The sequence below is a fragment of the Bicyclus anynana genome, chromosome 6 (genome assembly GCF_947172395.1).
Source record: "Bicyclus anynana chromosome 6, ilBicAnyn1.1, whole genome shotgun sequence".
In the NCBI taxonomy this organism is placed as follows: Eukaryota; Metazoa; Arthropoda; class Insecta; order Lepidoptera; family Nymphalidae; genus Bicyclus; species Bicyclus anynana.
Genome location: NC_069088.1, coordinates 15,950,135 through 15,977,130, shown reverse-complemented (window position 1 = coordinate 15,977,130; position 26,996 = coordinate 15,950,135). Strand labels below are relative to the sequence as shown.

Below are 26,996 nucleotides of genomic sequence, written 5' to 3'. Positions count from 1 at the left end.
ATTTTTGTAACTCAACAGTGTGCTTCTTTCTCTCTCTATCTAAAATATTGCGTTAGAGAGAGATATGTAGAAATTCACGATGTTATTAAAAGATTGTTACATAATAGTGCTACAGTTTTGTGTGATACATTTAACATTATTAGTGTTATTGTGCTGTTAATTTGGGTTATGTTGTTTTAATATTTTAACAAATACCATCGACACTTCATGAGCCACATATGATATCACATGCTGTTAATATTGATTTCATTCGTTTTGGTCTATACATACATAATTTATTTTAAAAAATATGTAAAACAAAAGAAATATTGTCTCTTGAATTTAGATATGCCATCTTGTTTTGATTTTTTATGATATTTAAAGTGCTGAGTAAAATGTTCCAACCTCAAATTATATTTGACGCACTTTCTATGTACCTAATGATAGGTTAGGTTTATTACGCAATAATCATGGATGCCCAGTTTGGGCCCTGTTTGGTTTTTGTTTTCATTCACTTTGTACCGTAACATTTCTTGATTAGGTACATTTTTAACATCATTTAATATAAATATTTTCATTATTATGTATATGGTGTGGCAGATTATTGTTATTATATATTCCTATGGACATAACTCGATAGTGATGTGCTAACTTTGATATTGGGTAATTTTTGTATTCATGTTGGGTGTAAGTAACGGAATGTACAAGAATGAGCGTGTTTGTCCATTGTTAGCGGCCGCTGTGCCCCACTCGGCGGCGGGCGTGGGCGCGGTGGGCGGCGTGGGCGTGGGCGCGGCGGGCGGCGGCGTCGTGGGCGCCGTGAGCGTCAACGTGGCGCCCGCGCCCGCGCCCAACGCCCTGCCGTCCGTCAACCCACTGGCAGGTAAGTCGCCTGCTTACTGCCAACACTTTACAGCTTATGTTCCTGTGCAAGCTTTTGTGTTAAACCATAGAAATAACAAGGCAATAGACATGGCGCGTATTCTTTAGTGTGGTGCAACACTATGGTGTACTCAGATTTGATTTTATACAACAACAGCATTCTTCAGTGCGCAATTACCATACATATTCTGTATTGTCTAAATTTGTCTATATATATCGCTCTCTCTTTCGTCCCTTCGAAATGAAAGATAAAACGATATGTGACTATACATATGTAATGTCACGTCCGCAGATTTTTATTAACTGTTATTTAAAGTTACAATACAGTCGGTTGCTGGAAGTAGGTTTTTTTTTTCAGGATTTTGAAGGTATTATTTACCTTCAAAATCCTTCAAAATCCGCGGAGACAAATTTCTTTGGTACACTATTGCCCTGTTATTGATATGTCTGTGTCAAATATTTTCATCATTCATGATCTGTACTCATCATGGTGTCATGGGTCTTATGAAAAACCTTACAATCGAGAACTGAAGTAATTGTAAAGATCTAAAACTGAATGGACGCTATCAGATTAAATGATAACTAACCAACTATATTTACCCTATTTTTATGTCTAAGAAGGTATACGTCTCATCAAAAAAACTTGAAACAACTTGCTGACTGTTTGATTTTTTTATAGATGAAGTAGGTATATATCATGTAACGCAAAAAGGTCAAGTCAAACGAAATACCAGCAGGCTAATTCACTACTTAGCACAAAGTAAGCCTGTGTTGTGGATACTTAGACAGATGGTTTTATCAATCACTAGCGAACGCCCGCGATTTCGTCCACGTGGAATTCAGTTTTTCACAAATCCCGCGGGAACTATGGATTTTTTCGGGATGAAAATAATATAATAATTCGGGAAATAGCCCATGTGTTAATCCAGAGTGAAATCTATTTCCATTCCAAATTTCAGCCAAATCGCCTTAGTAGCCGCAGCGTAAAGTAGGAACACACACTTACTTTCGCCTTTATAATATTAGTGTGATAAGTGTATATATTACATATAAATACTTATATAATGTATAAATACACCCAGATACTGGAAAACAGCCATCCTCATAACACAAATATTTTCCAGTTGTGGGAATCGAACCCACGACCGTGGATACAAAAAGCAGGATCACTACCCCCTGCGCCACGCGGCCATCTAAAGTTTTAATTTTAAAATTATTGAATACAATTATCAAATATGTCTAAATTTGATAATTGTATTGTACCAGTCTAAAAAACGGCAACGCAGCAAGAGACTATATCGAATCGCCTTATCTCGTTTCTTTCTACAGTTCATGCATAAGTTTGTCTCTTTTTGGGTAGAATGCGATGGATGCTATGAATGTGTCTATTATTTACTCAGTCTATGCTTAAAACTTGATTGTATAGTGCAACATAAAAGAGTAGAAGTAAATAAAAATGGAACTAATGAAATCACAGTGTGGCAACACCAATTATGCTGTCTTAATCCAAAGATTATCATTATAGAGCAACCAATCATTGTTGATATAATTTTATCAAATATGTACTTAAAATCTTAGTGGAAAAGTGGAATTTATTAATTTATTGGAAGAAAATACACAAGAAATAGAGAAAGAAGTATAAGAAGGTGATATATTTTTAATATAATTCAAGGCGTATCATAAATATTTAGGTATTTTCTCACCCAAATTTAAAATAAGACTTTTTCCAAATTTATATGAGACCAACTTTGGGGCACCCTATCCAATAATAAAGTATTATGAAAATCAGAGTACTCTGCAAAAAGTTATGCGTGTTCATACATAAAAAAAATATATACGCGTCGAATTGAGTAAGTACCTCCTTCGGTTTTTCGTTGGTTGTAGTATCATAATAAATTGGTAGTTTAATCCGTAATATTTAACAACAATCAGATTTCTACAGCATTAAAAGAAATGATTCAAGATAGAAAAATAAAAAATAAACCGTGATAAAATATAACGGATTTTTTTTAGATAAATATATGATGTATCACCCATTTGCGTTTGTTTCATAATTACGGGTCACCCTATACATATATTACAGTCAGATCATCTTATTCAAAATAGTTATTAAATAATATCAAGTATCAAGGTAGTTGCGGTCACAGTTCACAGTTGCAACAATAGCGCCACACTATGCACAGTGCATATGATTAATTAATTATTATCTGGCGTACAGATTATCTGTGTGGCTTTTGTCTATGATTAATCTCTTTTGTAACGTCAAGTTATTACAACTTTACAACGTGGCCAACGTGGCAACGGTGCACTTTCAGTATTAGTTTGGCGATTCAGAAAAGAATTTCTCATCCCAATTGATATCAATTTACTACTGTGTATCGTTTACTATGGGAACAGGTATGTAAATCGGTTAACTTTTTATCCGACTGCGCGGCAAAAAAGAAGGGTTATGTTAAAGACATAACCCTTACTGCAATCTTGTTTGCAGCATGAGGCCCTAGTTTTTATTAAGTCAATCGTTCGTCGGCATGAGGCCTTAGTTTTTATTAAGTCAATCGTTTGTCGGCATGAGGCCCGAGTTTATATTGACTCGTATGTCGATCGATTCGTCTTACGCCAGCCACATGGTCAAATCTATAACAGTTTGCAACGTGGTCTGGTTTCCGCCATATTGAATTGTGTTGTGTCCAATCACGATAAAGTTTACCATATGTCTCCAGCGCGCTTTGATATTTGAAAATGGAAAAAAATATCGAAATATGGCTATGATTTTTTTTTTTTCACTTTGAGATCCCTTTTTTTTTTTTTTTTAATCTATAAGTTTTAAGGGACTTTTATTATAAATAACATGTCAGTCCCATCGTATTTTGAGATCCCTAAGCGCGTTGTAGATTTTACGTTTATCATATCATGAGCGGATGACCTAAGCGCTGAGTGTCAAGACATGACAATCAGAAAATCGGAAATCAAAATGGCGGCTACTGGACGACATTTTGTAATAAATGACGACCGCGTGGCACAGTGGTTAGTGACCATGCCTTCTGTATCTATGGCCGTAGGTTCGATTTCCACAACTGGGAAAAATATTCGTGTGATGAACATGTGTGTTTTCCAGTGTCTAGGTGTATGTTATACGTTATAAAATGATTATTTATATTATTGTAAATTAATATTATATAAAGTTAAACGCATAACACGCTGTACTTTGGATAGTACCTAATGTGTGTATTGTTCTAGTATATTTATTGTTTACTAGCGGACGTCCGCGACTTCGTCCGCCCTTAGACCTCTTTCATCCGACCCTTATCGCAAAATCCGTTCTTAGCGGATACCTACTGACTACAGACTACCTCCCTGCCAAATTACATATTTGTACATCAAGCGGTTTTCGAGATTTCGTGATGAACCTTTCGCATTTTATATATAAAGATGCAGTCGACAAGTTTTGTCGAGTGGCACACACTATCTATCTATGGTATACAATATGGGGTCGACACAATCTACTTTCTGTTCTTTTATTTGAAATATAAAGTGAATTTTGTTTTTAATTTATTTTCAATAAAAAATATCACGACCACCGCAATTTCTTCCGCGTGAAATAATTTTTTTTTTCACAAATCCATGGATTTTAACGCAAGAGCCGCGGAATTTAATTTTAGGATAAAAGTAGCGTATGACTTACTGTTGTGATTCCATATTCAAAATTATTTCACCATAATAACCTAGCTGTAGTAGATTATATATTTTTTTTTAATTTAAACTTGCTTAGGCTTAATTTAATCAAGTACAGTCCAATACAAACTATAACGTCTCGAAATGAATTGAATATTAGTCATCATATAGTACACTAAAAGGTTGCCGCTGATGCCTAAAATTATGCATTGAGCACGCACCACACGTCTTAAAGTTTGCATCGCACTGTAATAGGTTAGTAGTAGATATTTAGTTAGCAGTTAGGTTATAAACAAACAAATTATTGTAGGCGGCGTCACATCAACGGGCGCGCCCACGGGCAACTCCGTCGGCGGCGTGGGCGCCGTGGGCGGTGTGGGCAGCGTGGGCGGTGTGGGGAGCGTGAGCACTGTGGGCGGCGGCGCGGACATGAAGCGCGCGTACGAGGCACTGGGCATCGCGTGTCCCACGTCCGTGGCGGGGATGGTGGGCGGATTTGCGAGGGCGCCCTTCAGTCGGCTGCCTACGCCGCGGCCGTCCGGGCTGGGCGACGTGTTGCCGCAGCAGCAGTCCATGCAGCAGCTGTTCACACACCAGCAGCAGCCGGATTTGCAGCAACAATCGCAACAGCAGCAACTGGTGAGATATATACAAATTCTTTATTGTGCTTGAAATTTTTGAATACAAAATATATAGGTTGAATTGGCAATTGAGCTATACAGCCTTTCTTGATGAGTACTGTTTAGCGACAAACAAATTGAAAATGATGGTATAAATCTCTAGTCATTTCACACCTAATCTATCTATCTATATCTATACTAATATTATAAAGAGGTAAAGTTTGTAAGTTTGTCACATTTTTTAAATGGGGTAATCTTCGGAACTACTGGTCCGATTTCAAAAATTCTTTCACCAGTAGAATGCTACATTATCGGTGAGTGCTATAGGCTATATTTTATATTAGTATGATATATATTCGCCGAGTTAACACAGTTTTTGTCATACAGGTTCGACCGAAAATCCTCTTAAGCAGACTTATTCGCATGCGCTGCCTTAACCATAGTGTAAAATTGAAATTAATGTATAATGGCTTTATGTATCTTTAAAAGTTCTACAATAAAGTTCGGACACTATATATCTATCTTCTATATATTAGCAGATATAGTACCTTTTGTGTTTTAAAAATTATAAATTTTATATACTTAGGTTTGCGTCATTATTTATGCTACTTAACTTAAATCCTTATCAGAATAAATTATTTAATAATCACAAGGATATTATGGAGATAAGATTTGCCCTTTGTAGTATGTTAATTAGTTAAATAGTTTCGGAGATAATACAAAATTTCTAAAAGACGCAGAAATTCCGCTACATGACGCCCCGCGCTTTCAATTACGTAGTTCCCGTTCCTGTGTGAATATGGGAATCAAACATAGCCTATGACACTCGCAAATAACGTAGCTTTCTATTGGTAAAATAATTTTCCAAATCGGTCCAGTAGATCCAGAGATTACCTTCTACAACCACACGAACTTTACCTCTTTATATTATTAGCATAGAAGTCTCTATTTCTCTTGGTCATACCACCACTCTCGAAGGACTGGACCGATTTTGCTAAGGGTAGGAGTAAGATAGAGAAGTTACAGAGTAGGGTAGGGTACGGGTAGGGAAGCGTAGGGGTAGTGTAGGGGTAGGGTAGGTTTAGGGCCGGGTTTAGGGTAGTGGTAGGGTAGGGGTAGAGGTAGGGTAGTGGTAGGGTAGAGGTACGGGTAGGATAGGGAAGTGGTAGGGTAGGGGTAGGATAGGCGTCAGATAGTGGTACGGGTGGGATAGGGGCAGGAAAGGTATAGGGGTACGGGTGGGATAGGGGTAGGAAAGGGATAGGGTACGGGGAGGGTAGGGGTAGGATGGGGGTAGGGTTAAGATGGGGGTAGGGTGTAGGTAAGGTAGAGGTAGGTTTTTAGGTAGGGTAGGGGTAGGGTAGGGTAGGGGTAGGGTAGATGTAGGGGTTGGGTAGGGTAGGGTTGAGGTAGTAGTAAAGTTGACATCGAAATTTACGCGGACGAAGTCGCGGGCGTCCGCTAGTATATATATAAATGAATTGCTGTTCGTTAGTCTCGCTAAAACTCGAGAACGGCTGAACGGATTTATCTTATCTTGGTCTTGATATGTTCGTGGAGGTATAGGGAAGGTTTTAAAGGTAAGAAAAATTAGTATAATTGCCGGGAAAACCATAAAAACAACCCTTTTCTTTTTCCCATACAAACGTTTAAGAGTCAAGCGGTAGGGGTAGGGTAGGGCAGGGCTAGGGTAGGGTAGGGTAGGGGTAGAGGTATAGAAGGGTAGAGTAGGGATAGAGAATAAGTTCACTTATGTCATAACGAAGCTTGACCGGGTCCGCTAGTACTATTATAATATTTATAATTGTAAAAAGTATAAACTTGTTCTTAAATCAATGAAAATAAATTTGATTAATAAGCTTAGAACAATTAGATATATGGTTAATATATTTTCTATAACATTTTATAAACAAGCCTTATATAGTTAAATATAAATAAGTTATAAAATGACATGCGTTTACTACCTTAATTGTTAATTTCTTTGTTGGTAAACAGTACTCATCAACCGCCAGATTTCGTTTATCAATTACAATTTACTTACATTAATTAATTTAATATTATCATCCTAAGCTCGCCAACCCGCATAGGAGTAGCGTGGCGGGACTAAGCTCCATAAGAATTTTCCCCTCTCCATAAGGCTTTTGCTGTATATGTAACAAGTTTATTCAGGGTTGTCAAAACTAAAGTGACCCGTATTGTACACAGATGGGTGCGAGCACGCTCCAGCTGCCAGCGGGGAACGTCACCGCCAACCCTGTCTCCGGAACGAAAGAGTGGCACCAGTCTATAACACCCGATCTCAGAAACCACCTTGTTCATAAACTGTAAGTAGACTGCACATTTCACATATTATATTATCAATTTTTTTTTTTGAAAAAGAGAAATTCTTCAAATAAATAAGACAGCTAATAATTTTGTGAAAAAAATAATATGTAGAATAAAATTCTTATGTATTTGAGGCTTTTGCCCGACCGTGTGTGTGTGTATGCATGTGTGTACGTATGTGTGTATGTATGCATGTGTGTACGTATGTGTGTATGTATGTCCATTTCTTTTTGCACGCCCCACAGCAGTTTTTGACACATGAGGTGTCATTTAGTTCGACAGAACTGTGGTAGTGAGATAGGCTATATAAATTTTCAAAATGGCACCCGTAAATTAAAAAAAGGTGCATGGTGGGTTTGTTCTTTTCTTACCCAAACAATATGGGTATCAAGTGAATGTAACGTAAAAACCATTACAAATAATTTTACTAATATAATATAATATTAATCTATGACTAAACTATGTCTATTACTCCGTATGTATTAATGTTTTAATACAAATGATTAACTGACTTCAAAAACATGAGGAGATCTCTCAATTTGACCGTATATACATACATATATTTTTTTATGTTAGTTCGCGCATAATTTCGTCGCTTATGAATCGATTCTGATAATTCTTTTTTGTTAAAAAGGATATATTTGGAGTACTTACGTACCATGACAAGAAAACGAAAATCAGATGATGGTGGGATCCTGGAGAAATCGAAAAAAAGATTCAAAAATCTTAGGGGCGGCCAGTGCGTTCCATATTTTTTTAATTCAGTATTTTAAAAGAACTACAATTTAATGAAGGTCTTCAGTCGATCTGATGATGGAGCTGAAACACAGACGAGAGTTCACTCCTCTCGATTTACAGCAGCTACCTTGTGGTTGGGCTTCATTAATTTGTATTGATGAGAACTTTCCACCTAGATGGGTTGTAACTGTTATTAAGGGTCTGATGATGACCCTTAATATTTATATATTATATATATTATTTGATGGGACAAAGGACAGTTAAGGGGACTACTTAATGTTTTACAGTGGGTACCTTATGTTTGGGCTTGATTTTCAAGAATGAATTTTACATCTAGATGGGTTGTGACTGTCATTGGGGGTCTGGTGATGGAGTTGATGGACAGTTAAGGGAACTCCCCAATTGTTTACAGTAGCTACCTTGTGTTTGGGCTTGATTAATTTGTTTTGATGAGAAGTTTATATTTAGATGTGTTGTGACTGTCATTAGGGGTTTGGTGACGGAGATGAAGTATGGTTAAGGGTAACTCAACTGTATACAGTAGCTACCTTGTGATTGTCCTTATTTATTTTTATTGATGAGAACTTTCCATCTAGATGGGTTGTATATTTCAAATAAAAGGTCCATCTTGAAGAAACTAAAAAGTCTGAAGAAAAATATTATTATTAAAACAAAAACCCGACTGCTTAAGCGTAATGAACTGAAAAGAAAAAACAATTATGATAATAATGAAATCAGTTCATTTGTTTTTACGACATTGTTGCATTTAATTCAGCTTTAATTTGCCCCCAACGGGGACGAGCAAAGATTGTTGACCATACATCCGAAAAAGGAAGGGTAAAGAATTTGGTAGTCAATATATGTATGTATGTACATTTGCGTGTATGTTCCACCTAGCGCATAAAGTACTGAACCGATTTAACCATTTTTGTGCCTATGCATTTCTCTATTTCGATTTGAAATATTTTCTTGTTTCATTCTCTTTAGACCCCTTTTTACATTGGGTTATAGTTTTAAACTTTATTTTTATTGAGCAATAAGGGTGATAAAAAAATGTTTTTACTTCAAGTAACACACTTTTATTTAACCAGCAAATGATCAAGATCCGTATTCTTTATATTTACTTTACAATTCGCAAATAGTAAGATTTGAATTGATTTTTTTTCCTATAAGGGTGCAAGCTATCTTTCCGACGCCGGACCCTACAGCGATGCAAGATAAACGTATGCACAACTTAGTGGCGTACGCGAAGAAAGTGGAGGGCGATATGTACGAAATGGCCAGTACGCGCTCCGAATACTACCACTTACTAGCAGAGAAGATATACAAAATACAGAAGGAGTTAGAAGAGAAACGGCAGAAGAGAAAAGAGCAGCAATTGCAGCAGCAGCAGCAACAGCAGCAGCAACAGAACCAGATGCAGCAGCAACCCGGCGTGTTAGGTGGCGGCGGCGTCATGGGCGTGCGGCCCAACGTCCCTGGCGTCGGAGTCGTGGGCGGCGTGGGCGTGGGCGTCGGTCGGCCGAACCTGCCCACGCAGCCCGTCCTGCCCACGATGCGCATCCCCTCGCCCGGCATGCCGCTGACGATGCAGGGCAACCGCATGTCGTACCAACCCAACCTGGTCGGCCCGCCGGGACCTAGCCCTAATCAGGTAAGTTCACCTATAAGTAATTTGTAGTTAAAATTGTCTGCACACACACATTGCGATTATATTCGCGGGAAGTAAGTGCTTTATTGTTTATAATTTAATTTTTTGGCTCAAAATTCATAAAAAGACAGATTTCATATCTATATATTTATTAGATTTTTTAAAATCGGAAACTTCTTTTTAATAGTAGTATATATTAACACTATGCTAACAGTAGAGCAATTTTCTAGGAGTATCAGTGTATTAGCGATGATGAATGTAGACATACATCATCGTTAACTAAATAAGTGACAAGATACAAAACATTTTTCGTAAACAGATGCCGCACACGCCCAACGGTGGCAGCGTGGGCAGCGTCGGCGGCGTGGGCAGCGTGGGCAACCCGGGCATGTCGCCGTTCGGGCAGCCCATGACGTCGCCCGCGCCGCAGTACCCGCTGGCGAGCAACGGGCCGCCGCTGGCGTCGCCCGGGCTCGCGGCCGACATGAAGCGCAGCGCGGCCAGCCCCTTCATGAACCACACGAGCGCGTTCCGCGGCGACGCGAGCGGCGCGTCCCCCGCGGGCGGCGCGGCCACGCCCGCCACGCCGCTCGCGCACGCCAGCCCCGCGCCCGACGCGCGCCCCGCCTCGCGCCCGCCCTCCGCCGCCGCGCCCGTCTCCGCGCAGATGGCGGCGCTGCAGGTAAACCTTCCCCGGCCTTCGTGTACCTTAGGGGAGCCGTTTATATATTTACTTTAAAATTTTCTCTGTCTTGCTGGCTTGATCGCGACGTGACGGACACCACATCATCTTGACGCCACGGCCCCAAGTGGTCCCACCCAGTGCCCCGTCTGTAGTTGCAGACGGCATTGAGAATCACAGAAAAGGGCCAACGCCCTGACCTCTGTTACCCCGCGACCCGTGAGGGTCGCCGAGGACGTCCCCGGAGACTCGATCAATGTTAATGATTGCTGGACATAGGCCTCTTGTATGGACTTAATTAAAAACACAACGGCATGCAGCTGCTGCAACCGTTTGGAAGTTCTCGGTCCACCTAGAGGGGGTTCAACTAAAACTGCGCTTTCCGTCCATCGACTTTTAAGTATGTGGCATGCCCATTGCCACTTTAGCTTTGCGAAACGCTGACCTACGTCAGTGAATTTGGTTCCTCTGTGGGTCTGTTCTAATTCGATCACACAGAGAAACTCCAAGCATAACTCGCTCCATCGCCCGCTGAGTTCGTTTAATATACTGTTTATGTATATATTCACTGCATTGTCAGGCTGTATGTTACTTAGAAATAAACTACTAACTAACTAACTAAACAACAGCTGAGTAGGCTTTTACCCAACGCATTTGCACAACATTAAGTTCATTTAAAAATTGAGTTTTTTTACTTTACATTACAATGCCCTGTTACAGAACGCAGCAGCTGACGACAGTCCGCCGGACATCAAACGCGAACCAGAAGACATACGCATCAAAGAGGAACCGGAGGAGGACTGCGGCGGCAAGGGCATGCGCGACGAAACGCCGCAAGACAAAGATGTGGTGGATCGCTTCGACAGACCCGACCCCTTCATCAAGCAAGAGATAAAACAAGAGATACCAGAAATAAAAAGGGAGATAAAGGAAGAACCAACGGAGATAGCCACGTCGACCGACGGCACGAGTGACCGTGGTCCAAAGAAGATGTTCGTTTTCAAGCCGGAGGAGCTTCGGCAAGCGTTGCTGCCAACGTTGGAGAAGCTGTTCCGGTTGGATCCGGAGTCGTTGCCGTTCCGCCAGCCGGTGGACGCGACGGCGTTGGGCATCCCGGACTACTTCGACATTGTCGCGAAGCCCATAGACCTGGGCACGATAAAGTCGAAGTTGGACCGCGGCCAGTACAAGGACCCCTGGGAGTATGTCGACGACGTGTGGCTGATGTTCGAGAACGCGTGGCTTTACAATAGGAAGAATTCGCGCGTCTATAGATATTGTACTAAGGTGAGTATTTGTACTAATTTTTTTATTTGTTAGGTTGACAATTTCATTTAATAAAAGCAGACTCCACGCAGTTTCACCTGCGTAGTTCTCATTTTTGTGGATAAAATATAGCCTATGTTATATGTCGCTGAATACTTTACTATTGGTGAAAGAACTTTTAAAATCGGTCCAGTATTTTCGGAGCCTATAGTTGTTTGGACGATTTTTCTCGAAACAATATATCTAGAGACGCCCAAAAGACAAATTTTAACCAATAGCGGCTGAGTTGTCAATATGGCTGTCTCTTTCATTGCGTTGGGGCGAAAGAGCTGCGACTGAGACAGTTCCGCCGCTATTGGTTTTTTGTATTTTTCGTTTCACAAGATATTGTCATTGACGCAAGCGACGCTCGCCGGCACAACCTGGCTAGATGAAAATGAAAAATGAAAAGACGTTATTATTTATAAACTAAAGTATTACATACAAGTCAACATACAAGTATTACATACAACATACAAGTATTACATACAATCACTGGATGGATATCTGTAAAGTGACTGTTTGCAGCTGTCGGAGGTGTTCGAGGTGGAGATAGACCCGGTGATGCAGAGCCTGGGCTACTGCTGCGGGCGCAAGTACACCTTCAACCCGCAGGTGCTGTGCTGCTACGGCAAGCAGCTGTGCACCATCCCGAGGGACGCCAAGTACTTCAGCTACCAGAACAGGTGATTGCCACTCGACAACACACCACCACCACCACACCACCAGTCACTACACCACCACACACACCACCACACCAAATCACCACCAATACGCTAGTTGACACTTTTTTTTAAAGTAACTTAAATTTTTGACTACTACTTGATGTAATAATATATATAAAATTATCATATTTTTTTGAGTAATCAATACATGAAAATTTCAATATTTAATAAAAATAATTTTGGACAATACGAGTCAAAACTCTATCAGCTATGATGGTCTTTACTTTATCTGTGTCATGATGTCACGTAAACTCGTAAACACTAAATCATATAATAACAAGACTGGCAAAAAATGGCCAAAAAATGCCTTAGCGTTTATTCCTCTTGTGACATCAAGTAACACCGTGACGTCACAAAATAGACAGCGCAAAAAAAATTATGATTTTTAAATTTTATAAGAAATCCTTACCTTACATTAATTCATGTTCATATATTTCGGACCCCTTTCCATGTACTATACGAAATTAATATTGTTTGCATTAAATCTGATATAAGTCAACTACCCTATTAAACCACCAGCACTTTACACATACTAGACAACTGCAACTACTAGACCTCTATACAGCTACTTTGTCGACGAAATCCAGGTCCCCGATCTTTTGTCCCAGACGTGACCAAGAAAATCGGGCTCCATAAACCCCATCAGCCTAAAAGTTTCTCGAAACCGGCGCCTTTAGTCGCTTCATATAGCTACTACACTCAATTAAATCGCTTTTTGACGTTCCTGTAGTCTTCTAAATATTTAATACAAACAGTCTTTTAATGAACATATATAATGTCTTTTAATGTCCCCTTTACAGTATTTAAATTATATGAAAGATTTGGACAGACAGACAAACATATGGATAACAAAGTGATTGTATGAGGGTTCTGTATTTGCTTTTGAGTTACAAAACCCTAAAAATGGTTTTTGCTTAGACTATACACACAAATTTGAGGCAAAGTCAATGTACTGGTATTAAATATTCAAAAAGAAATCGAATGTGATTTTAAATATTCTTACGCTCATGCAAAAAATTCAATATTTTTTTTTGTATATTTGCTTTGCCAAAATTATAGTTAAGGATATTGAATTTGAATTTTAAAATGTGTAATTTAATATGTAATTTAAGTTAATTTTAATTACAATTTTTGAATCTTACAGTGCGTTCATATAATATTCGACCTGAGACTGGGTCTTTTAAAATAATACCACTATGTAAATTCAAAAAATATGTTCAGCACAAGCTTATATATTGCTCTATAAAAGGAAATAAATTGTTCATAAATTTGTAATTGCCAGTCTAAATATTATGTGAAAGTACTGGTAATACCCACTGTAATACAAAAATCGTACAGTAGTTATTTGATGGGTGAAAAACTTGTATTCTTCATTGATAAAATGTAGGAGAAAATTCATTCATTTAGTAATTGGCTAAAAAAAAAGAAATTCCCAAGATTTGTCAGGTTCTAGAAAATGAAATGTGAAACATAATTTTAATAAAAATTAATCGAACTTTCTTTTATGAAAGTAAATAAACCACTGTGTTTAATATAATATTTTTGTTAGCAAAAATATGAGGAATACATGTGAATTTAACACTGGTTGGGTTTATATTTCGATACTTTCGCATTCTGTAGTTGATATTAACATAGCATTCTCTCGCTTTCCTAGCTTCAGCCTTAGACAATGTATAATACACTATTGAGAGTTTACAGATAATTTTCTCATTTATTTATTTGTCCTTTTTTTTAATTTCAACAATCACTGCCTTCTGTATCTAACTCTAATTGTAATTTTGCAGCTTTTGTTAATTTCTGTCACTTTTTTTATGAAATAATTATATAAAGTGGACTCATAAATAAAATGTTTAGAGCACCAAAAAAAAAACAACTAATTTTGCAATAACTAACTCATAAAAACACTCATAAAAATATGGAAGCCCAATCTAGTTAATCTCCTATTAAAAAGTGGATGCACAATCAGCGACCAAAAAACGTCCCCACTCAATAAGTGCTGAACGCAACTTCTTGGCCTTAAACCCAATCCTTAAGGTTGAATTTGCTCTGAATTTGGGATTTTATTCAATATTGGACTATATAGGCCTTAAGGTATAATTTTCTTTACTAATAATTCTAAAACTTCCAAAGCAAAATTGGCGTGTGCGTCCTTTTATTATAAGAGGTCAATGCCGAATAATAAATTACTAGCGATTGATATAAAATGTTATAAAATTGGTGTAAACCGACACAAACATGCACTTTGTCTAAGGTTTTAGGGCTGTTATAGAAAGCTAGAGGTTATATTATTAGTGCCCCTATTAATATGCCCTTTTGGATTTTAATTATCTATTTTTTGTAGCTATTCGCTAATTCAGTTGCTTCATAAAATGAAAGCTACTGAAATAAGACGTTTAACAACTTTCTGTAGATGTTATTATGAGATTTTTATAAACGTCACTAATAAAAAATATATGGGTATATTTTAGTTAAAAGCGAGTTAGCGAATAACTCTGCTTGTCTTGCTAGATTTTATAATTATTTTTATAACCATCATTACATTAAAGTGCTTTTTTGGTGTAGCTAGGACTATAGGAAGTGCCTATAGTTTATGAATTGCAAGGCTACAAAGCAGATTCGAGTATCAAAATTTGGGTATCAAAGTAAAATAGATCTAATTTACGTTGCTTTAAGGCTTACATTCGTGCACACTTTTATATTGGGTTTAAATCGGAAAAGTCTCTGGTTTAATTTGGCTTTGTTTTAAAAATGTTTTATTATACTTAGGATAAATAATTTTATGAAAATCGTTTATCCAAAACACCAATTAAATATTAGTAGAATTATACAATAATTTTCTAATTTTTTTCTAACCAAATATTTGTCTAAAATGTACTACAGTGAGACTCGTAACTACAGTGAGATGTGGTCCTAGCTACACCCACGTATTTTACTTTGTGTTTCAACTTTCAGGTGTGAATCATTTCTAATGTATAGAAAACCTGTGTAAAATATTATAAAGACCTTGAAGCCGCTACAGTACCGCGACGATGGAGGAACATTCTAGACTATTCGCAAAACTTTGGATCGAATTAGGTGAACATAGGTAAAACGCGTCTGTGATTTGCTTACATTACATGTTTGTCATAATGCAAGTACTTACAAAGGAAATTACTTTTTATTTTTTTGACTATTTAATTATTTTCATCATGCGATTGTCAAGCGAATTTTTAAAGTCGCTCTATGTGTTTTCCAGTCATTTCTAGTTATTAAAGTGTATATTTTGCCTGATTAGCAGATAGTTTAAGAGCCGACTGTCGTTTTGCTTTTTTTTTTTTAAATTTTAATGTGATTTTTCGTGTTATCATCCATGACAAATTATGTCAATCATAGTGAATCTTTGTAAATTTAACTCGAAAGTGAAACTAGAATATTGAATTCTAAAATTAAAAGTTTACTATGAAGAAGTAGTATAGACGGGTTCCTCCATCGCAGCGGTCTCTTCCATGTATATCGGCTCATACCCTAATTTATCACAGTTTAGCGATCATACAGTTTAGAAGCGGACATACACAACGCTTGTGCGTTGAGTTTTGTGTGCGTAATGTATGCTGGTTTCCGGGCTGTATATGATCGCTAAACTTTGGGCCTGGACAAAATCAATTATCTCTAAGCATTAGATAATGTGTGATGTCATCGCGAATAAAATATGATAAACAAGATTTATTGGCAGGAGACTGTAGTAAAGGAAACTGTATCTTTGGTAGGAAATTAACACACTCACAAAAACTAACTTGTGAATTTCTGAATGAATCGAATGTTATTTACACAGCTTATATCAATTTAAAAAAGACTTAAAAACAAATTGTAATTAATTCACATTTTTATAGCCTGAGTTTCTAATCGGAATACAGAATTTACGACATATAAAAAAACATACCGATCAACTTGAGAACCTCCTCCTTTTAGAAGGCGGGTTATAATTGTAAATTCGGTCTACATTGGAGATTGGCTATGCAATAAGAGTTTTACGACTTCAACAAATGTCACAAAGCGTCATGCGGCTTGCGTCCTAGAAATCGTTCCCGATTTGTGGGACGCAAAACGCAATCGTGAACGCCTTTGGTGCGATGACTGTTGTCCAGTTGAATGCTTAGAGCGTGATTTCGTCTCGGCCCCAGCAGGGTTATTATGTAACTCGGTGTACCATTAAAATAATAAGTCACTACATCGATTTTCATCGTATTTTGCTAATTATCATAATTACGAAAATATTTCAACAAACTAACAAAGTTATTTCAACGAAATGATCTTGGGTACGTCATTTTACATCAAATAGCAGTGATATTTTCATCTTACGATCATCTAACATGATAATTTCAACGAAATTACGTAAATAACGGTTTTTATTTACGTAATAATCTTACTATTTGCTACGACCACTTCTATATTGCTGCCACTTTACGTAAAATGAAGATATTTATGTTATTTCGTTAGATGATTTCAAAACCGAAAATACGATGAAAAACGATGTCGTATCTAATTGTTTGAATGGTACACCGAGTTACATAATAACCCTGCAGTGCTCACTGTCTCAACACTAATCCTCTATATTCTTTCGTCGTGGCTTACTAATTTGTTTTGGCCTCCATGCTCCATGCACGCCCTTGCCCGCGCACGCTTCACTCATCCTCGCCCGCCGGTTGTTGCGTTGTGCAATAGTCTAAAAGCGTATGGGGTTGTGTCCGATAGATACACCTTCTGCCAGAAATGCTTCAACGACATCCAGGGCGACACCGTGACGCTCGGCGACGATCCGCTGCAGCCGCAGACGTGAGTATACACCACTGTATTATTACTATACATATACCATACAGGGTGCTCGGGAGTATTTCCCATAACTTCAAGGTGTTGACGAGTCCACCTGTAGGACTTGGCTACGTCACAATTATAAGGATGCATATAAAGGACACATTTTAAGATCTATTTACAAAAGAAATATAGTATTTACCCCGAAAATATTAATTTGGAATACCTGTTCCTTGAACATTTTAAATTAATTTTCAACAAAGAATATAATCCCAGAGTTACGGAAAATACTTCCGAGCACCCTGTATATATATATACACCGTGTAGTTTCCTTCGTCTTAAACCGAAATCCCACTCAGTGTACCCAATGTACATTATCCATTAGTGTTATTATATAAAAAAAAATAAAGTATAATTCATGAAGTTACGATTGTAACTTTTACAAATCGATTATTTTAAAACATCCTGTATTTTCAAACACCTATTCGCCGCGCTCAGTCCCTTTGAGGTCATTCAGCCCAAACTCAGTCAAAATTTAATGACTTCATACTTACGAAGTATAATTTAACAGGATGATTAAATTTTTTCATAAATTAAAACTTTTTTTTGCTAGTGTGTGAATTAGCTTAAGTTACTTTTTAATATTCTTAAGGGGTTTCTTGTATTGGACTGATAAATGTCGGGGTGACTTACAGACGGTGAAACTAGCACGGTGTATATAGTATTTTATGATTTTATTTATTATTCTAATCTAATTCAGACCAATAGTGCTATTCTGTAACGATGTTTTTATAACTCGCAAGTGCGAGTTTCGAATTCACCCCTTATCTTTTACTTTCTAAAGTATTGTGTTAGACAGAGAATGTAGATGATATTGAAACTCCTCCTAGTAAGTCATAAAGACATTGTTACGGAATAGCGCTGAAGTAGATCTAAAATGCGCTACGAGATATCTAGGCAAGACCGGACAAAAATACATTGTCGACCAATAGCGGGGAAATCGAAAATATCGCTTTCTCTGCTCTCACGGCAACGAAAGATCGAGTGATATTTTTGATTCCTACGCTATTGAAAGTGTATAATATTGAACTAAATAATTTGCTATAGATAATATTAGAATTATTTTTAAGATATTACAAGATGGCGCCCTTCTATCTATTGTGAGCAAATGTCAAAACTACATTAATTTTACTGAAATAAAAGTAAATTCGTAGATTTGAATAATGAAAAGTAGTACAATATTTTATTACCTATTAGTACTAAAACCAGGCCTTTTTGAAATTTTGGATCATCGTAGTATAAATGAGTCATAATTATGATATTTTTTGTATATGTGACTGAAACACATTGGAATTAAAGAATAAATAGATTCTTGGTTGGAATTAAACAATAAATAAATTCTTGGGGTTTATAGTCAATCTCAGGATTTTTTAAAAATTCATTTAATAATTGGGTATTCTCAAGTATTTAAAAGTAATTACCGCCCGTAAATCTGAACATATAGCGTTAAATTTACATTGAAACAATGTAAGTTTACGAATTTAATGATGCAATTACTCTGTAACAGTACAGTGCAAAGATATCACTCGTGTTGGCTTGATTCAGCTTAATCCATTTTTCCTCAATAATGAGCTGATAAGATAATGTGCAAGGTTTATAACTTTCTGCCTTGTGTTACGGGCTAGTATAGTTTATCACTGAAATGTTTATAACTCGATTATATCTCGAAATGATATAAAGTGTTAAAAGTCAAGGAAATGACAAAATATATTGCAAATTACTGCATTGATATAACACGTGGCATGCATTGAAATATAAATAACTAAGTAAATATGTCTGTTGTCTATAATTTAACCATTTGTATAAATTCTATATGTGAGTTTCAGTAGACTCAGACTTTTGCCTTGCAGATATTTATTGCAAGTTATTTAGCGTTCCAGTACGACACCTTAACACATGCTATGCTAGGTTGACGATTACTTTTATTATCAAAGCTCATGTCATCTCAACATTAGTAACGCATATTATTTTTATGACATGGATGTCTGGCAATATTCCCCACAAATTAATTTGTTTTTTTAATAGTTAGTAGTTAATGTCAACTTTTAGTAAGTGACACTGGAGATTAAGGTGGTAGTAGACTAACTTGCAAACAACTTCGGTTTCTTTAAACTGTACCTTTAATTCTTTTCTACACAGTATTTAATTGTGTCATATTTGAGCCAATGTTATATTTAGAAAATATAAAATTACAAATTGACCCGAACTGACTACTGAATACGAGATCTCTCAGTACAATGATTAAGGATTTCCGAAAGTCGCAGTGCTCAGTGGCGTGCACACCATAGATGCAAAAATGCACTGTCTACCCTGAGAACTCGTTACGAACCTGTATTGTGGTAGGAATTTTCCATTTTGTACCTATAGCGCATACCCTAGTTAAAAATCCTGTACACGCCACTGGTAAAGCCAGACAGACTTTGTATAAATACTACTTTTATATAGTACAAAATTTTAGTCATGGAATCAATACCACCAAACAATAAAATACGAACCAAATAGTTAATAGTTGTCAACACGCGCTGATTTTCAAATCTTCAGCTCGCTGTAGCTTCATGATGAGGTGGTTGTTGGCTGGGCCATCTTTTGATTATACATTAGTGTAGGAACTTTATTAAAGTGTTTTTCAGGTAGCATGGGTACGGTAACAGTCTCCTGTATGACGTTCATAATACGTACTATTATCGTGAATCGCGGCAAACTTTCAGGAGTGAAACGAACTGTCACCCGCACCATCCTACATGAAACGAACTGTAGTATAGATACGTTAGTTACCTACTATACTGTGTGCTCAGACCAATTACCTTCTATAGGACTTGTATTGCACTCAAATTCACTAACAAAATTTGTCTGTCTTTTTGAAGAGGACGATATAAACTCACACATTGAAAATATTTAACACCAATAAATATATCCTGTGTCCTTAAACTACACACAACTATAAATTTTAAAATACAAACACGTGTAACATAATGAAACATCAATTCTATAGACGCAGTTTGTATGAATATGTTTGATCATGATCAAATGGTTTTGACAGAGGGGTAACCTCTAGTGAGGCAGGTTTTATAGAAGGTAATCGGTCTGAGACTGTAATGTGTGTGGACAAATAAAAAATGGTTTTGTTCTAATGGTAACAGTGACGTTTTTAGAGCGATAAAGAAGGACCAGTTCAAGGAGATGAAGAACGACCACCTGGAGCAGGAGCCGTTTGTGGTGTGCATGGACTGCGGACGGAAGCAGCACCAGATCTGCGTGCTGCACCACGACCAAATATGGCCCCTGGGCTTTTGCTGTGATAACTGTCTGAAGAAGAAGGGCGCCAAGCGGAAAGAGAACAAATTCAGCGCTAAGAAACTGCCAACGTCGAAGCTCGGCATTTATATTGAGACGAGAGTCAATAATTTCCTTAAGAAAAAAGAGGCTGGCGCCGGTGAGGTGCACATAAGGGTCGTTGCATCGTCTGATAAGGTAATTAATTAATTTATATTTTGATAGTAGATTGTTGTACAAGGGGCTAAAAGTAGCCATTGTATACCAGGTTTAAGTGTAACTTTAACGTTTATATCTAAAAACATTGATTTAAGATATAAACTTCAACTTTCTTTAAAGTAAAGTGAACTTTAAATAGCAGAGATTAGGTCCACTATTACCTTATAGAAAATTGAGGTTTAAATCTTAATCAATGTTTATAAATATGCCCGAAAAACTAGGAATGTTAATTATATATCTTGAAAAAAGTAATTGGAAATCGAGAATTGCATACTAAATCTGTTGTTACTTAAAAATATAAATTTGTCAGTAAGATAACTCAAAGTCAATTAAACTAGAAAGCTGAAATTTGGTATGCGTATGTATATTAATTATGTCAATAAAGTGGTAAAAAGAAAATTTTTAAACATACATTTTTGGGGTTCATTCCCTATATGTAAAGTGGGGATGCATTTTTATCGTCTATCCCATAGTATGAGGTATAATTGTATTTTTGTGCATTACATAAGGGATTAAAGTGCTAACATAATCTACGGAACCCTACACTGCGCGTGGCCTGACACGAACTTGGTCGGATTTTACCGACTATTACGGTCCGGAATTCTACTATGAATGAATTAAGAAAAAAAATGTATTGTTTCAGATGGTGGAAGTGAAACCTGGCATGAGGTCTAGGTTTGTGGAGTCCGGAGAGTTGTGTTCCGAATTCCCGTATCGGGCTAAGGCGTTATTTGCATTTGAGGAGGTCGATGGGACCGACATTTGTTTCTTTGGGATGCATGTGCAAGTATGTAATCCATCCTTACTATCCTTCGTATTTTGCCTTAATTGCTTAACAGTTCTTATGATCATAAGTTCTTTATCGAAATTGTTTTGGTCGCGTTTGTGGTTAAATTGTAAAAAGCTGAATTTGCTAAAGAATAGTTACTAAAGTACAAATAAAAAGCATACAGATTAGCATAATAAGAATTAAAAATATTTTTTATAACGTTTGTGAATGTTGTTTCAGGAGTATGGTAGCGAAAGTCCTTCGCCAAACACGAGGCGTGTATATATAGCATATTTAGATTCTGTACATTTCTTCCAACCGAGGCAGTTCAGGACGGCCGTGTATCACGAGATTTTATTAGGATATTTGGATTACGCTAAGCAACTGGGCTACACCATGGCCCACATCTGGGCCTGCCCGCCCTCCGAGGGCGACGACTACATATTCCACTGCCATCCGCCCGAACAGAAGATTCCTAAGCCTAAGAGGCTGCAGGAGTGGTATAAGAAAATGTTAGATAAAGGTATAATAGAGAGGATAATATTAGATTACAAAGACATTCTTAAGCAAGCTATAGAGGATAATATATTGTCTGCGGCGGAGCTCCCATACTTCGAAGGAGACTTTTGGCCCAATGTGCTGGAGGAATCCATCAAGGAGCTGGACCAAGAGGAAGAGGAGAAGAGGAAACAAGCCGAGGCCGCCGAGGCAGTGGTCAGTATTCATCTGCTCTTGCATGTTGTATTGACGTGTCCGTTTGTTGAAGTGATAATGTCCTTGTCATATTTTACATTGTAGGTATTTGATCAAAAAGATGCAATTTAAAGTAGTCCTGCCTTAAAGTCAGTGCACATTTTGTGCTCATTATGTTTTCCGACAAAAAAGAGAGGTTAGCTTTTACATTAATTCAAAACATTACAACCTCATTTAATACTTCATACATTATCACCATTCTATCGCTTCTTGTTCTGTCTCACAGCCCATAAATTCAAGCGCAGAGGGTCACGTGAGAGAATATTTCTAACATGTTTTTAGATATTCCAGTCTTCCGAGGAGAACGAGCAAGGCCCCGACGGCAAGAAGAAAGGCCAGAAGAAGGCGAAGAAGTCGAATAAGTCGAAGGCCGCCCAGAGGAAGAACAGCAAGAAGCAGAGCGACCAGCAGCAGGGCAGCGATCTCAGCGCGAAGATATTCGCCACCATGGAGAAGCACAAGGAGGTGTTCTTCGTCATCAGGCTACACTCCGCGCAGTCGGCCGCCAGCCTCGCTGTGAGTACTCACTGGCCGTTGTCTTCACCAGACATAGCTATTGTTATAAAAAATTGTGTGTTTTAGACCAAAAATAGAAGTAAAACTGATTTAGATCTCCTTCCAAATGTATATTCACCTACCCCCATTACACTTTTTGTTACACATTCATCAGCTTACTCCTCAAGTCAGCTGCTTCTAAAATAAACTAAGCCTTTATTTTACTGCTGATTGGTTACATTTAAATCTTATACATAATTTATAATTTATAATTAATTAGCAACTTTGTCTCTTGCCATTCTTGTGCATGTGATGCAGCCTAAGATGGAAGTGAGCTTACTTTGTAGAAGCACATGTTTATTCTACTTATACCTAGAACTATTACGCAGCATCACACAGGAAAACCGCAAGGCGGTACGTCTTTGTTATTCTACTTATACCTAAATGACTAAATGGCTTAGCGGTAATGTTTGCCGGTAGGGTGGTCCAAGGTCTATGTCCACCTCCAGATCAGACCTAAACCAATCTAGTAAATATTAAACTGACCTGAGTTGGGAATCGAACAGAGGGATGTCTCTGTTGAGAAGCAACTGACCCCCCGTCTCCCCGCAGCCCATCCAGGACCCCGACCCGCTGTCCAACTGCGACCTGATGGACGGGCGCGACGCGTTCCTGACGATGGCGCGCGACCGGCACTACGAGTTCTCGTCCACGCGGCGCGCGCGCTTCTCCACGCTGTGCATGCTGTACGAGCTGCACAACCAGGGCCAGGACAAGTTCGTGTACACGTGCAACAGCTGCAAGTCGCACGTGGAGACGCGCTACCACTGCACCGTGTGCGACGACTTCGACCTGTGCGTGCCCTGCTACGACAAGGAGGGCCACCCGCACAAGATGGAGAAGCTGGGCCTGGACCTGGACGTGGGCTCCTCGCCCGGCGACATGAAGCAGGCCAACCCGCAGGAGGCGCGCAAGCTGTCCATCCAGCGCTGCATCCAGTCGCTGGTGCACGCGTGCCAGTGCCGCGACGCCAACTGCCGCCTGCCCTCGTGCCAGAAGATGAAGCGCGTCGTCACGCACACCAAGATCTGCAAGCGCAAGACCAAGGGCGTGTGCCCCATCTGCAAGCAGCTCATCGCGCTGTGCTGCTACCACGCCAAGCACTGCCAGGAGACCAAGTGCTCGGTGCCGTTCTGCAGCAGCATCAAGCAGAAGCTGATGCAGCAGCAGGTGCAGCAGCGCGTGCAGCAGCAGCAGCTGCTGCGCCGGCGCATGGCCGCCATGAACACGAGCACGCGCGGCGCCGCGCCCGCGCCGTCGCCGCCGCCCGTGCCGCTGGCGTCGCCGCCGCCCGCCAAGCCCACGGCGCACGTGCTGCCGCACAACGTGCAGAAGGCGCTGCAGCAGGTAAGCAGTGGACTAGTGGCACTGGCTACTTATTATTATTATTCATTTTTTACACGAAAAAAATAGTTAACTATGTCTGCTGTAGTCTCTTAAAAACATTTTTATGATTATAATAATCGATACCTAATACGAAAGCCAAGGGTCAAGGTTATGAATAGATGCAATAAATTGCAAATTTATAGACGACAATTTTTTTTTATTATACTCATAACTCATATATATGATATTATTTAAAATTGCAAATTTTATGGCATATACAAATTTTATACATTATAGCGGTGAATATACATGATGCTGGGGAGTATTTCCCATAACTTTGGAGTTATATTCTTTACCGAAAATTAATCGAAAATGTTCATGGAATATGTGTTCTAAAATTAAATTAATATTTTGGAGGCAAATAATCTTTATTTTGTAAATAATCTTAAAATGTGTTTCTTATACGCATCCTTATAATTACGACGTAAGTTTTACGTATTTTAAAATGCAAGGATAGATAAAGGCGTGATTTACATGGATAGTCGGAATTATTTGAATTGCTTTGTATGAAAACATAAAAAGTTTATATTTCTTAGTTAAAAAAATATTAATTAAATCAAATCAAATCAAATCAACCGTTTACCGTGTGAATAATCGTTAATTTTTTTTTGTCACATTTTTAATCTTTTCCTATTGTAATCGAATATTACATATTTAATATGTACATACTAACTATTTTTAGTAATATAATTATAAAATGTTTACTTATAAAATTATTGTAAAGAATAAAGATGTAAATTTTAAATGGTGAAATTGTCATTTGAATCATTAAGTACTTAATAAATAATTTGCATGCCAAATTGGCAAGATACATTTACCATCTACATGTGGATGTATCTGCAAATAAATAAACTGATTGATTGATTGATTGGACAGGTACAAGAAGAGGCGGCGCGGCAGCAGGCGCCGTCGTACGGCAAGCAGGCGGCGATGGGCCCGCCGGTGGTGGGCACGGTGGGCGTGGGTGTGGGCGTGGGCGTGGGCCCGCGCGGCGCCGACTGGAGCGCGCGCTACCGGGCGCCGCCGCCGCTGCACCACCCGCACCACCGCCTGCCGCCGCACCAGCAGCACCAGCAGCTGCACCCGCAGCACCCGCAGCACGCGCCGCAGCAGATGCAGGTACATACGTACACCCTACCCTACCCTACACTTGCTCACCTCTCACATAACAAATAAGTCACAATTCTAAACTATTTTTTTTTTTAATAAATACAATATTGTGAATATATCGAAATCTATCGAAAAATGGGAGCCAAATAGAAGTAGAATATTACATAAAGGTAATTTATATTTCTTTAAAGATATTTTGATAGTTTGACGAGATACATGATTAGGCACATAATTTTGTTTGCAGAATCTCTTATTTTAGTTACTTAAAAATAGCAAATAGAAATCGCTGTCTCTCGAATAACTAAAATGAACTATTGAAATAACTGGGTGGTCCTTTCGCTTCGTCCGATTACACTTTTCGTAACCCATTCACCAATTTAATCCCCAAGTTAAGCGTACTTCAACAATTTAATTATAAATAATATTTAAATTAAAGAAGATATTAAAAGTAGCCAATACTGAAATGGTGAATAGAGTGAGTCTAGTGGACGTAGTCCAGTAATTTCTGTTCTGTTATCGTCATAATGTAGTCGCATTCTCAGCGCTTTAATCTGAAAACAGTTAATTTTACAGAAAAACTCCAAGATACATTTTTTGTAGACAATTTTATGAGGAACAATTTTTATAATGACCTCTATTGTCCTCCGAGCAGTAGGTCGCGAAATATTGACAAAAAAGTTTGTAACTTTTTTAGTCGGCACGATATCGATGTCGATTTTCACGTCATAATAACACCGTTATAAACACAGAACAGACAACGCTTTTAGCAATAGAAGTAACAAGGGGGTATGTACTAGCAGTCTTGTTTTGTTCTGTGACAAAAGGAATAAATAATATTCAACTCTAAAGCAAGGGTGACATATTTCATTTTTCACTGAATATTAAATAGCCATTTAGGCCACGCCCCTGGGTACGCTGGTTTCAATACAAAGAATTGGCACTTTATAAATCTAGTTACCTCTTATATCTCTGGTTATAAAGGTGTATAATTCAGCTCAGAGAAATTTTTCCCCAGATAAAACCTAATACAGTAGAACCCGTTTAATACGATTTCGCAGGGACCCAACTAAAAACGCGTCATGAGACGGGAAAGTGTAATAAACGGGATATGGGTGGGGGATAGTGAAAAATGTAACGACTAAGGTACTCGTACATAGTTATAAAAATTAGTGTATTTGGTGTGAAGACTACCTAATTATGCTAATTAAAATAATCACTTATTCTGGTGTGACAAAAAGATTTTGATGCATTAGCAATTACGAAATTTTCAATTAAATTTTACTTTTGCAGCGCGTTCAAAATTTTCAGTTCAGAATCGCATCACGTCTAGGGTCGTTTGCTGTCAGGGTCTTTCAGTTCATTATGATATCCTGTATTAGTGTTGTCCTGCAACCTTGTTTAAAGACCTTTTATGATGTCCTGATCTATCTGTTGTAATTTATTGGTCACATTTGGAATTACACGCGTGTGACATGTAGGCGTATTAAACGGGATGGTGAATAGT

The 26,996-nt window shown here is 38.2% G+C and overlaps 1 protein-coding gene across 2 annotated transcripts in view; it reads left to right on the top strand.

Annotated features, from left to right (window-relative positions):
• The window catches only part of LOC112047417 (histone lysine acetyltransferase CREBBP), a 42,000-nt gene that overhangs the window by 10,937 nt on the left and 4,067 nt on the right, over positions 1-26,996 (top strand). The window contains exons 8-21 of one of the 2 annotated variants that reach the window (XM_052881933.1): positions 713-862; positions 4,844-5,172; positions 7,359-7,477; positions 9,390-9,870; positions 10,187-10,549; positions 11,270-11,836; positions 12,383-12,540; positions 17,281-17,391; positions 20,580-20,898; positions 21,563-21,706; positions 21,929-22,402; positions 22,724-22,957; positions 23,549-24,343; positions 25,259-25,501. In XM_052881933.1, coding sequence (XP_052737893.1) covers positions 713-862; positions 4,844-5,172; positions 7,359-7,477; positions 9,390-9,870; positions 10,187-10,549; positions 11,270-11,836; positions 12,383-12,540; positions 17,281-17,391; positions 20,580-20,898; positions 21,563-21,706; positions 21,929-22,402; positions 22,724-22,957; positions 23,549-24,343; positions 25,259-25,501 — 4,487 coding nt within the window. Of the gene's footprint in view, positions 1-712; positions 863-4,843; positions 5,173-7,358; positions 7,478-9,389; positions 9,871-10,186; positions 10,550-11,269; positions 11,837-12,382; positions 12,541-17,280; positions 17,392-20,567; positions 20,899-21,562; positions 21,707-21,928; positions 22,403-22,723; positions 22,958-23,548; positions 24,344-25,258; positions 25,502-26,996 lie in introns of both variants that reach the window. The other variant, XM_052881932.1, reaches the window with a different exon arrangement.